At 31.3% G+C, this 14,062-nt stretch overlaps 2 protein-coding genes across 12 annotated transcripts in view; one reads left to right on the forward strand and one right to left on the reverse strand.

The window, feature by feature from the left end:
• The window catches only part of LOC108000940 (uncharacterized), a 55,783-nt gene extending 47,284 nt beyond the window's left edge, over nt 1-8,499 (forward strand). For 7 of the 11 annotated variants that reach the window (XM_062077770.1, XM_028668242.2, XM_017061649.3 and 4 more), the window contains 2 exons: nt 4,229-4,365; nt 4,831-8,499. In XM_062077770.1, coding sequence (XP_061933754.1) covers nt 4,229-4,365; nt 4,831-7,338 — 2,645 coding nt within the window. In that variant the 3' untranslated portion in view covers nt 7,339-8,499. Of the gene's footprint in view, nt 1-4,228; nt 4,491-4,830 lie in introns of all 11 variants that reach the window. The other 4 variants (XM_062077773.1, XM_062077772.1, XM_062077774.1 and 1 more) reach the window with 1 other exon arrangement.
• The window catches only part of LOC108000938 (tyrosine-protein kinase transmembrane receptor Ror), a 277,660-nt gene that overhangs the window by 205,882 nt on the left and 57,716 nt on the right, over nt 1-14,062 (reverse strand). The window lies entirely within an intron of this gene.

Consider the following 14,062-nt stretch of genomic DNA (forward strand, 5'->3'; position numbering starts at 1 on the left):
TTGAAAGATATATAATTTTATTTAAAGAAACATCATAAAGCTTCAATGCGTCTATTTCTGAAATAATTAAAAAAAGAATATTCCTCTCTTCGAACCATATAACTTTTATCTCATTTTTTTAATATTTCATTATGGAACATTAATGAAATATTAAAATGATAGCTAGTATATTATAGAGAGTATATTAAAATGATAACTCATCCTATATTTTCCTTTAATCTTTAGAATTAAGTAAACTGTTAAAAAATGATTAATTTTTGAAAACGTGATTAATTAAAAAATAAGTACAAAAAGATAAATATAAAAAGTAAGTATAAATTCTACTCTATTTATAATCATATTTCTCTGATAAAAAGTCGAAAATATCAATCTTGGAATTCTAAGAAAAATTTGAGCCAATTTATATTCTTCTAATATCATGTTAAAAATTCGACTAAAAATTTTTATTGTTCGAAAATTGAACTTTGTATTAGGTGAACATAATAGGAGGTCGCTCCAAATATTTTTCCAAGAATTTTAGTAGTTTTTGCAAATAACGTCAAATTCCTGGAATTTCTAAAATTCTTAGAAATGATGTCACATTTTTGGAATTATCGAAATTCATGAAAAAAAGTAAAAATTTTGACCGAAAATTCGATTTTGTATTAGGAAAATATAACTTGATAGGTCAATCGAGAAATTTTTCCAAGAATTTTAGCAGTTCTTGGAAATGACATCAAATTCTTCGAAATTTTTCAATGAAAGAAATTTTTAATTATTAAATTTTTTGATTTCACATATATTTAAAATTTTTTAATAGAATTTTCGAAAATTTAATGCCTTGGCGCTAAAATTTTGATTTGTTTGCAAAGATTGATTTATTTATATCTTTAATGTTTATTTATATTCTCGTTTTATTTATTTATGTTTTCAATGTTTATTTACGTTGTTGTTTTGTTTATTTACATTTTCAATGTTTATTTACTAAAATTTTCGGAAATTTTAAAAATTTTAGGCCAGAAATTTAAAATTTCGATTTGTTTACAAACATTGATTCGTTTATTTATATTTTCAATATTTATTTAGATTGTTGGTTTATTTAGATTTTCAATGTTTATTTACAAAAATTTTCGAAAATTTTAAAAATCATTTGTAAAATAATTATCTTTCATAATTTACTTTTTTACAGCTATTGTTCTTTGAAATATTAAATGTTTTTCAATAGTTTTCATAATTCTAGAAATATCTTTCTTTTTCTTGTTTTTATTTATCTTTTTCACTGTTTTTGATTAATTGTTTTTTAAAAAGTTTACTTAATTGGAATAATAATTTAATGAAATTTAATAATTTAATTGGAATAATTGGAATATAGAATATACACGAGTAAGGAATATGGATAGTAGGAGTATAGGAATACAGAAATGAATAGAATTAAGAAATATGGATAATAGGAATATAGGAGTATAGAAACACAGAAATATTCAAGAATAAAGATAGATTAAAGAATAGGAATATAGTAACTCAGGAAAATATATACTGATCTTTTTACAGTTAGTGGTTTTTGCGGTATTAAGTATTTCTCAACAGTTTTCTCAATTTTAGAAATATTTATCTTAACTTATAATTCATTTATTTACCTTTTTTTATAGCTAATTTCCTTTGTGGCATTAAAAATTTATTAAATTTTTTAAATATTAAAAACATTTACCATTTAGTTATTTTCTATATTATTATTTCAATACTTTTTCATTTTGGCACATATTAATTAATTCTTCTTTCATTTAAATTGATAGTAGTTATTAAATTTTAAATTTTAATAGTCTTTGAAAATGAACTCCTTGGAATCTCTCAAATTATGACGTCAAAATCTTGAAAATTTCCATTTTTTTCCACAGTTTACAAATTTAGATATTTATTTCTCTTACACTTATTTTCTATCATAAATACAAAAATTTTTTGCATATTTAATTATTTTAAAATTTTTAAATAATTTAAGAATACATTTAGAATTCTATTTCTATTATTATATGTAAAATATTTTCTTTACTTTAAATAATATTAATATATAATTATTAAAATAATATAATATTATTAAAACAATATTAAAAAATTTTTTATATAAAAATTAAATGGTTTTGAGAGGAGCATATCCTGTTATTATTTAATTTTTTATACGTAGAAACATAAAAGATTTATAAATGCGAATATTGTTTTTTTAAATGGAATTATATTTTGATACACTAGTTGATATATCTTAACATTCTCTATAAAAAAGTATTGAACCGTATATACAAAAAAAATCTATAATTTAGAAAATAAATAAATTTAATTAAATATCTTTTAAACTAATGGTTTTTCACTATGAATGGTCCTATTTTTATATATTTTTATATATTTTATAGAAAATGAGATGTTAAGATGTATAGATTGATATATTAAAAAATATATGATGATATTTATAAAAATAAAATTGTGGTTGATAAATTTTTTATCAGTTCGAAAAAATTGAGGACACTAGAATATAGTCCTTTCAAAATCATTCAACTCTTATTTGAAACATTTTTTAATATTATTTTAATATTAAAAATAAACGAGATATTTAATAAAAGAGATTAAAATCGAAATTCCCTGAGTTATAGTAAAATTTTTGTCCAAAAATTAGATTTTGTGTTAAAAGAATATGATATATTAAGAGGTCGATCGAAAAATTTTTCCAAGAAATAACGTCAAATTCTCGGAATCTCTAAAATTTTTGGAAATGATGTCAACTTTTAGGAATTTCTAAAATTCTTGAAATTAATGTCAAATTCTGAGAATTTTTAAAATTTTTGGAACTGACATTAAATTCTTGGAAATTTCCAAATATTCGAACAATCAAATGAAATTTTTAACCAAAAATTCTATTAGAAGGATTTTCTATTAGGAGAATATAATTTAATTTATGTAATTTATATAATTTAAATTATATAATTTATATAATTTAAAAGGAATTTTTACACATTTATCGTTCTTCTACTCATTTTTTTACCATTTTTCTTAATATAGCCATTTTTTTAGAATTTCAAAATTTTTTTTCACAATTTATATAAATTTCGATATTTTCTCCTTACACATTTATCTTATATCATGAATACTGTCATTTTTAATGCATTTTTTATCATTTTTTTAATTTTTGAAAAATTCAAGCACTGAATTTTTTTTATTTAGAATATCGCAATTGTTTTTAATAACCAATTACATAATATATTATATCGGGTGTTCGAATATTACATTATCTGATATATCACACTTATTTTTGCAAATATTAAAAAATGTTTCGAATAAAAGTTAAATGATTTTGGATTAGAGACATTTGTTTTATCTCGATATTTTCGTTTGTTTTCTAAATGTTGGCCGAATATCCACCAATTCGTCGATAAGATTAAGCTCGCTGAAAGTTTATTCGTATCTCTCGGTTAAGTAATTGGAAGATCTCACCCCCGGGTGATTTATAATCCGGTTCCTTGAACCGAGTGAAGACGAAGTGAAAGACGAAGGTTTAGAGATCATTGCCAGAGCTCTGACCAATGATCGATCGTTTCGATAGGTGGAATAGACCGGTCGATTCGTGACCCAACTGTTTGAGTCGTGATTAATCCTTCAATGATGGAAATCGAGTTGAAAGTTTTTTTTTACGAAGATGGAGAAATTTTATTCTATTATTTACTGTATTATTCATTTTATTATTTCACTATATAAAACTCTTGATTTTTTTTTGTAATTTCGATTTAATTAGCACATGGGAATAATAGTAATTTCTGAAACATATACATCGTTCAACTTTTAATTTTTATAAAAAGCCTTCGAATAAAAAGTCTTCGTTTGTTATCAACTAGTGTTCGTATTCTTTTTATCTATCATATGATAAATTTTATGAAATTTGAAATATCTTTTAATTCTAAATATGATTCTTGAAATTAAATAGACTAATACTTTTTTATAGAAAATATCAACAAAAAATCAAGTAACAAAAAAAGAAAACAATAAATGAAAAAACTAATAACATCAGAAATGTGAACTTTCTCTATTCAATCATTCAATTTTATCTAAAAAAAAATCAGGCTGAATCATCTTGAATTATAAAAAAAATATGATAATTTATGAGATGCATAAATATTGAGATATTAAACGATCTTCAAGGAGGAAAAACGAATCACATAATGAAATTTATCGTGGTTCTTTAAAGTGACATTTAATTTTTCGATTCCAGGTCAGAACGACATCAAGAAGCTGCGAAGGGAGAACGAGCAGCTACGTAGAGAGATATGGAGCCTCAGAGACGAATACGACAAGCTCGAGGAGATACTGAAGAGACAGAAGAGCCGCGGAGAAAGCGAAGAATACGAAGTAAGGGAGGATATCTAAAGTTGGGTGGATTAGCGAAGATGAGTGATCGATGCGTCGATTTTCGGGATTTCGGTCGTTTGATTGATAGCGAAGTTTGTTTTCGAAGTTGGATTATGGTTTATAAGGTTGGGATACTGATGGGATATTAATGTACGAATCTTCGAATTACGTCATGAAAATGAATATCGACGCTGATGCGTCAAACATCCCCTTAATTCAATTACCATAATTTTAGTTTTCGTGCCTTTCAACTTCAAAAAATATTTATGTTATGAAAAAAATGAATATTAATTTTTAATCGAAAGAAACTAAATAAATATATTAATATAGATTACAATATTTGTATATTAATATTATACGATTAATATAAAAAGAAATGGAAGTAAATAAACGTAATAGAATTAGAATAATATGTAAAATTAGAAAAAAATTTTTACCAAAAACTAAAATAACTGTCTATTTCAGGATCGCTCCGACGAGGATGACGATGTGCGATCAGAATACTCTTTCGAGGAAGGGGAGGAATTCAGTGAGAATGGGCAAGAGGATGCGACCAAGGAACCCGAACAACTAGAAAACGCGGAAAATCAAAAAATATCCACTGAAAAAATGGCGAGTAACGCGCTGCACAGGTTGCATGTGGATTTCGACGATCTTTCGGTGGTCGACGAGGAGGAGGAGCCTAAAAGAGACAAGAAAGAGATTTCTTCCGAAGATAATTCGCAATTCAAAGAGGAGAAAAGTTCCCTTTCCATTCTGAAATCGAGGCAACTTCACGAAAACGTTCCCTTCTACCCTGGCGCATATCAATCACCGACTTGCCTAAACAGCCCAGCTTACTATACTGAGTGTCCCTTCAAATTTCCAAGCACGTTGAATCTAATGATGTCTACAGAACCAGCGTCGATGCTAACCACCACTCCCTGCCTGCCAATAAACGCAGATCCTATAATCCCGATAGATCCACTGTTGCCTTCTGTGAGCCTAGGTGGCCCAATGGATCAGATCAACGACCAGATACTGCACGCGCCACCTGCAGGCTGGCAGAGCAACATTATGATACCTGAAACACAGGTGGCCACGTTTGGAACAACCGATGCTAATTTAACGAGCGTGCAGACGTTTGCTGGGATTCGTCAAGATCAGACGAAACCTGGTGGGCAAATGATCGGTGGTTTTGCTTTGCCAACCTCCTTCCACAGAAGAAAGATCGATGATTTAATGATAACGAATAATACGATTAACTCTAATGTAGCTGGGAGTACGCACGAAAACACGGAGAATATTGTCGAGAATGGATGGAGCACGAATGGAAATTTGAAGGATTCATTGGATCGGAGAGAGAGGACGAAGGAGGAAAGTCCTGTGTCGGGAAGCGAGAAGCCGAAACATTTTTTTGCTCCGTTGCCTTCAAAAATAAAGAAACAGAGTGAGGAATCTTCACCCACGATCAGTTATCTTGGGACTGGGAATAGTTCAAGCAGCGATAAGACTGGATCCACTATAATCCTCAAGAATCAATTAATAAAAGGATCACCTGACGTATATGTGAATGGGGCAGTTCCGTACGAGGACAATTTTCCGAATAACAAAGGTGAACAGAGAACGTTCCTAAGCACGGACAATTTGCTGATCGAGAACGCGAAATCTAGCACCGGTAATCAATTGACAAAATCGATGTCGTGGCAAGATTTGTCCACCAAGTCGCAGCCTGTCTCTGCCAATCAGGCTGAAGGTAAGCAACAGATGTTGACCCGAAGCGACAACACTTTGGACAATATATCAGACTCGAAACCGTACAAGTCGTATCTGAACGTAACTTTGAAGCCGCCACGCGCAGAGAGGGTGCCTGCTGCTCTTGAGCAGGCGGCCAGTCCCGACACGCCGGAGATCCCAAAGTTACCCACTATAGACTATCGACTTTTCAAGAATCCCTTTCTACGAAGTTTCGAGGCGACCGCCGGTTATATGAACCAAAACAACATCACCAGACCCCTGTCGGTCCAAGTGAACGACGACAACCTGTGCTACTACCCTCACTCTGAAACCTCCACTTTCAAGAGGGGGATGATACCTTTCGGGGACAAGTACAGGCAGACTGATCAAAATCGTCTCCTTATCCCTACCAATCAATTAGTCAACGGAAAACTGATGTCCCCGGCGAACAAACATCAGATCCAAGTGACTTCCTTCGAAAGGCCCAGTCCTCACACCCTCATAGGCCCGTCGACGCCTTACGAGTTTAACGCTGGTCGCAGATTGAACCCGAACCCGTATATGCATGGGCAAAACATTTACCAAAACGTGTCCTATTTTTCGAGGGGATGCTCCGTGTATCCACAGAGGGGAATGATGTATTACGATAACCTGGCGTTGAAGGTGGCGGCCCAGACTCAGACCTCTATAGACGGCGACTCTCATCATGAGGACGAACACGCGTTGTCCCACGAAGAGAGCGCGCCCAGCACGCCAAACGGGCAACGTAGAAAAAGGACGATCAGAAAGGAGAAAGGAAACGTTGGCAAGGAACAGAAGCCTTTGTCGCCGGCCGCTCAGAGGAGATTAAAGAAGCAGGGCAGCGTCACCTCATCGGAAATGCCCGAGTCTCCGGGTAAAGTGACTCGAAAGAGGGCAAGAAGGCTTAGCATCACGACGACGACTACGTCAGAGGGGCAGGAGGACAAGAATGAGAGCAGGTCGTCCTCGTCGGGTCAAGATTCGCCGAAAAAGGAGCAATTGAGGAGGGTGTCTCTATACTTTAATGCGAAGAAAAGGCCCTCCTTGACCTCGATGAGGACCGTGAGGAGCAGCAGTTTGGACATGGGCAAGGAAAAGGAGGCGCTCAACTCTGAGAGGGAGAGGACTAATTCTGTTAGCAGCAGAGAGATTGGCAACGAAGCCAAGACGAGAAAGGCAAGCACCAGCAGTGGGAACGTGCCTTGGTGCGCCTGTTGGGGCAACGGGTGTGTTTAGGGACTTGATAATTGGTTTTATTGGTGGATCTCCTCAGATCTAATTAAACGTTTTATTTGCGTTGCGGAGGTGATTTATCAAGGGTCTGGCCCTTGCCTTTCATTTTAATCAGTATGATGCGTGATTTGCTGAATGAACGAGTGAAATTTAAATTGTAATAATCATCGATGTTACGGATTCTTTTTAAAAGAAGAAATTTCTCTTCAGAAAACTGAAAAGATTCTCTTCTTAAAAGTCTGAAATGTCCTCTTAAATGTTGGATGGCAAATATTGGAAGTTTCTGATTTTCGAGGAAATATGTAAAAAATTCTTGGCGAATTATTCAGCAAGAAATCGTTCACGTTTTCAAGGTGAGCCAGATTTGGAAGGATCCACCTTTAAGACGAGTGGTTTCTCGAGTGGCCAAGGGAAATATCGAACAGAAAGGAAGGGAGGACGTGGAGGAAGCGTATCGACCTTTGGCGTAACTATAAGGCAACCGCTGCAGCCAATGGGAGAAGTCGTAAAACTAGGGCCAGGCGGAACCAGGACACCATAAAACCAGTTACCATTCAAGTGACAGTCGCAAGTCGTGGCAGTTCTTGCCAAGAATACGAAAATATGGTCTCTCGACACTTAAGGTGCAAGTGAATCGAATCAGGGGATTAATATTTAATCGGGCCTCATCGATGATAGGTCTCGATAAAAATTTCATGAAGAAACTGAGTCGGTGGAAAGTGGTGTTGTGGTATTATATAATTTTATATCTTATCATTTCTTGATAATGTGAACAATTTGGATGGAATGAAAGTTCGATCGTTTTATATTTTATATTGAATTAACAATTTGAATTTAAGTTTAAGAATATTAAATTAAGGAATACTACGTCTGTGCATTTAATTATGTTAAGGAGATTCTTATAAGAGAGATAAGAAATATATGTAAATGTTAAATGTTAAGTAAAAAATATATATATATTAAATAAGTTAAAATTGAAATGATAAAAAATTATAGTTCTATTTATAATTTACTTTTTGAGATATATGTATGTATTTATTATAATTTATTAAACAAAATAATCAAATTAAATCAAATTAAAAATTTTAACTAACGTTTTTATAAAATATATTTTTCGAATAAATGAATAAAATTAAATATATTTAAAATTTTATTAATGACAAATTTAAAGTTATGATCAATTGTTTTAACCCACGTGTATTTAGAAATTTAATCAAATTGTTTCTGTTTATATTCTAATTCGACTCGTAATTTGTTTATCTTTAAAAAAAATGAAAGAATAATTATTTAGAAGAACAATATATCGATATATCAATATATCAATAATCGATATTTCGTAAGCATAATTCGTTTCGTAAAATAAATGCGATTGACTGAAAAAAATTGAAAAAATACTGAAAATAAAAAAAAAAAAAAAATCAACCTTCTCTTTCAATCTCCTTTTTTATATTAATTTCTAGAACATCGATACTTTAAAATACCCATCGATTTGCATCCAATTATTTTTCAATCCGCGATTGGAAAATACCTTTTTCTTTCCCTTTTAACAAATCAGCACTGGCTGAGAAATTATCATGAGAAACCAGAATCCCTCGTACTTTTGCCGAGTCATTCATCCCTCTCCGTAATTCATCGAATTATTGATTATTCTACGCAACTTATTCGAACAGCCCCATTTATTAATGGCCTCAATGCAAAGGATTTCGAGGGGTGGAAGTTAAAGTTCGCGAGCATCTTCCGTAAACTTCTCCCGTTATTCCACGCCTTTTCTGCCACCTCTACTGGTCATCCTTTTCATTCGAGCGGAGAAGAAATTTAAAGAAATCGAGAGAAAAAAATCAGCCGGGTAAATTGAATGTACTTACAATTAAACGCTTCCTCCTTCTTTCCCGCCCCTTTTTCTTTGCTATTCCGCGAATGAGAAGTTTAACAGAAAAAGAGATGAAGTGAGGGGAGTCGCGGTTGGAGATAATTTCTTTTCGCGAAATGCTCTTTGATTTTTTCCAACAAATGGGATATTGAATATTCGTGCAAGTATTTTTGCTTGTTAAAACATTCTAAATTCTTATTATATTATTATTCTTATTATTATATACAATTCGAGTTGAAAATATTCGAAATATAATTTATTTCAAAATTTTTGCTCGTAAATTTTTAATTAATAATTGATTAATTATAATAATAATTAATAATTAATTAATAATTGAAGAGAAATTAAAAACATGTAAAATAAATATCTATTACTTTTTTCCAAAATTTTTTCTCATTCCGTTTCAAATTTTATTAAAATTCTATAGATCGTGACAATCATGTTTGAAATTTTAAATTTAAAATTATCGTAATTATGATATCAACAAAATAAAAATTACAAAATAAATGAAAAAGAAAAATTCGATCACAATACAATGAAAATATCGAAATTAAGTCGATCTACTAATACAAAATCGGTACGATAAAAATATCTTGATATAGGTAACCACCTTTAATCCACCGTTCTTCGTAAAGGTATACGGTACAATATTCGTGAAACAAAAGTTTTTTGCATGGCAACGTGAGAAAAGACGCGGAGTGCAAGTTGCAAGGGTGCAGTTGTGTCAACGTAGTGGACGAGGGTGCAGAGAGGGGTGGAATGGCGCAGACTGGCGCAATTAAAATGCAAATTATCTCTTTTCGCGCGGCCATCTTTCCAGAAGAGGCTGGTGCTCGCAACCCTACGCCGTCACCGATTAACTTGGAACTAATTTACGACGACGGAGGCGACGACGACTCCGTAGTTGGAAAACGGCGTGAGACGTTTTGTCTCACCGCGGACAGAGTTAATACGGGACTAACGTCATTTGCAAGTGTCAGTCGCGGGTTGTTTCTTCGTTTCGAGCATGATTCTCGCCACCGTGGCATAAAGGATAAAACGTGAAAAGCTTTGTTTTCAGAAGTGGATGGAATCATTTGTCGATGGAAAATTGCTGTTGTTCCTTTATTCGAGGATCGAGCAGCATCGAAATTATCATTGTTAATAAAATTAAAATAAATTAAATCAGGTAGTGTAAATATAATAGTGTAAGGAATCGTTTAATTATTCATTCATACTGTCCTCGACAAAGGATTTGATGTTACAAGGTAATACGCTTTGATCATGATAGATAAGGGATTTTCGAATGGAGATATGATGGAAATTGATGTTGATGAGGTTTTGCATGCTATATCACATTTAAGGATTTGTTTTTTAGAATTATATTACTTTTCCTGGTTTATAAAGATTTGGTTGCATTAATTACATCATAACTAATATTATACTCACATCATCATTCCATATTATTTCTTTAAAATATAATTTTAATAAATATAAATAGAAGAATAAAATAATTGAAGAAACATTTGAAAAATTTCCAAGAAAAAATTCCTCAAAAATGTTTCAAATTCCTTAAATTCACTCTTATCTACAACGCAGTCCAGAATCTACTAAAATCCAAATATACTCTCACGCATCTTCAAAACCTGTTTCCAATGAATTCTCAAAAACTCTTGACAAAAAATAAAAAGAAATAAAAAATAAAAAATTAAATCGATTTCACGAACCACCTATTTACAAGGGCTCAAACGAAGGAAACAAGGCCTGTTTTCAACTATTAATTACCGTCTCTCCTAAGGATTTATCGTAATTGTGCAACAACCTTCTCGAGAGATACGTTTATCACGTTTGCCTGGAAACGGAGGTGGGTATACTCGTCTCTAGTCCCCGATATCGCTTTGATACAAGATTATCGTATGGGAATAGTATGCACTCGAGCCCATGAATTCCAATTAAAAGCCTATCGTAAGTATTTAGGGAGAAGACGGGACCGATATCTGGCTGTTACAATGGCCGTTAAGATAATCAGCTTTAATTACGCACCTCGTAAAGCCTTTATGATTCCGGTCAGGATGGCGTCCAACTTTAAGGGGGAATTTTTGCACAAAGCCGTATAGTTACCTGAAAAAAAGAAATTGTTAGTTTTTTAAAAATTGTAAAAAAGCGAAATTATTGAATAAAAGTTTCAAACAGTATTATTGTTTTATTATATGTATTTTCTTTATCATTTAAAATTGATTATTATGAATTCACTATTAAAACAAAATAGAGAATTTTAAAAATTGCGAATAAAGAAAAATATTTTATTAAATTATTTTACAAAACATAAAAGTATATCGAATGAAATAATAATATGTAACATTAAATTTATTTCTATATTATATTTCTATATATCTTAAAATCTTTCATCCTTCTAGCAAACATCTTTCGAAAAAATCAAAGAAATGCAAAGCGTTAATACATTTTGAAGCATGAAAAGATTTGAAAAGATAAATCTTTAAAAAAATGTCTTTAAAATAGTTAAAAAATGTTAGAAAATACTACCATAAATTTTTATGATCCAATCAAATTTCAAATTCAACCTCCTTCCCAATAAAAATAAACGAAGACCCAAAGGAAAAGAGAAAAATTTCGTTCAAACCTTAAAATCTCAAGCTAAGCACGATTTCTACCAGCAGTGAACAGCAGTGTCCAGCGATATAACGGAGAGAGAACGTAATAAAGCTTGCAGACCGCGCGTCGAAATTGGGCGGTACGACGAAAGAGTAATGAAACTGCCGCGAGTGTGTAACACCGGTTATATAGTAGAACGCGAAAACAACGGAGGCACGGATGCATTCTTTGCACAAGGCGGAGAACGCGAAGTGTTTGAAATTTCTTTACCGAGAAAACTTGTACACCCACTTTCATCCGCCTTTTTTATTGGACGCGGAGAACCCTTGCAGGAATATTTTCCTGGAAACTTCCATCCGGTAATTTCGACATTTTTTTTTTTCCCTCTATTTCCTCCTCCGCGGAAATTCGCTTCGTGCCGAAGTTTTTCTTTATAATTCCCGACCAAGAGGTTATTGGATATACCGGTCAGAAAAAAAAAGGAAAATTCTGTCTTGCAAGGAAATTCATCTGAACTAAAAATTCTGATTTTAATAAAAATTTGTGAGTAATGCATATTTTTTTCATTTCTATGTGTGGAAAGAATACTAAAAATGAATAATAATACTTTTCATTTAACAAGTTTTAAAAAAATTAAAAAAGTCGTTAAAACTTTGAGTATTGATTTCATCTATTTTTCGAATGATATTCTGTTAAAACAAAATTTGTTCCATATAACTTTATAAAGTTTATATTTTATGGTTTAAAGTTTATACTTTAAAGTTTTATATATTTCAAACTCGAACAAGTAAAAAACTTAACAAATTTTATAATACGAGCATTTTAATTATAAGTTTCAATTATAGGTAACTTTGAAATTGCTCTTCTAAAAAATTAAAGGACATGACTTTACTTTCCTTTATGATCTATTATATCAAGAGATTTTATATGGAAAGTGATAATTTCCTCTAAAAATATATATAGGTGTTTAACTGTTAATTTCGATTAATATATAATAGTTTACGTTCTAAATTGCGTCGAAATATTGGTTAACCACTGGTAATTTAATAATTCAATGTGTCATAATAATTAATGAACTTTCGTACGGATCGTTCTATACGAATTCTGTTAATTTCGAATGTTAGAATTACTAGAAATTTTGATAATATTGAATATAAAGCCAATATAATATATAGTATAATTAGAAGAAAATTTACATAAATTATAAATATAAATTATAAATATATATAATATATAAGTATAACAAATCTTAAAATTAACAATGTTGACAAAATTCTTATGATAATAATCTATCTTACGTCAATGAATACAAATGAATATTTTTCCATACTTTTATTCCAATTATTCGTCCAAAAATTATACAATCCTTTGATTCATTAAACTCGTAATTGCTTTTTTTAATCGTAATTAAAAATTCAACTTTCCGTTCGATTTTCACAATTCTTTTATCATAATAAATCCACATAAAATTAATCGTATAAAAATTAATTAATCCCGTACATCATATGTACAATTCCTGCCACGAATTACCACTCTTTTGTCGTAATTAAAAATTCCTCTGAATAAGTAGCCGTGTAACGTAACTCAAATAACATCCGCATATTTTCATTTCTCTGAAATGAAATGATGAACGAGAGGAAAAATTCAAGCTTACTTTGATCGATAATTCAAAGAAGCTTTAAGCGATTAAAAACTCGAACGGATCGAAGAGAGAGAGAAAGAAAGAAAGAGAACGAAACATTGCGCGGTACAAATGGTTCATTTACACGAAACATCCAATATCCTGTTATGAGCGCACGTATTGTACACTCAGAGCCGGTTCTGCCGGAACTCCACGTTTTTGCAATCCTTCCTCTGTCGCGCAAATATTTGCGAATTGCACCGGCATGCGAAACGAGCTGCATGCGCCGATGGATGAACTCTGAACAAACGATGCATTGTCGAATGCACTAAATTGATATCTTTTGATCTTTTTTCACGAGCTCATAATTTCACGAGTAGGAGAAATTATGAAAATTATACGAATTGTCGTAGGGGAATCAAATGATTTCGTAAATTTTTTATTTTACGATTATCGAGGATATTGTAAATGTTTGCGAGAATCATAGAGTACTATTTCTAATAAATTTTTTAATTTATGCAAGAGGATTTCGCTTATTGATTATTCCCAAATAATTGCCATGAATTTGTTTTATTTTATAATTATAATTTTATTATGTTCAATAAAAGAATCTGTGTTTTAAATAGTATGGTAACAATCTTATC

This window comes from Apis cerana, linkage group LG8, assembly GCF_029169275.1.
Source record: "Apis cerana isolate GH-2021 linkage group LG8, AcerK_1.0, whole genome shotgun sequence".
In the NCBI taxonomy this organism is placed as follows: domain Eukaryota; kingdom Metazoa; phylum Arthropoda; class Insecta; order Hymenoptera; family Apidae; genus Apis; species Apis cerana.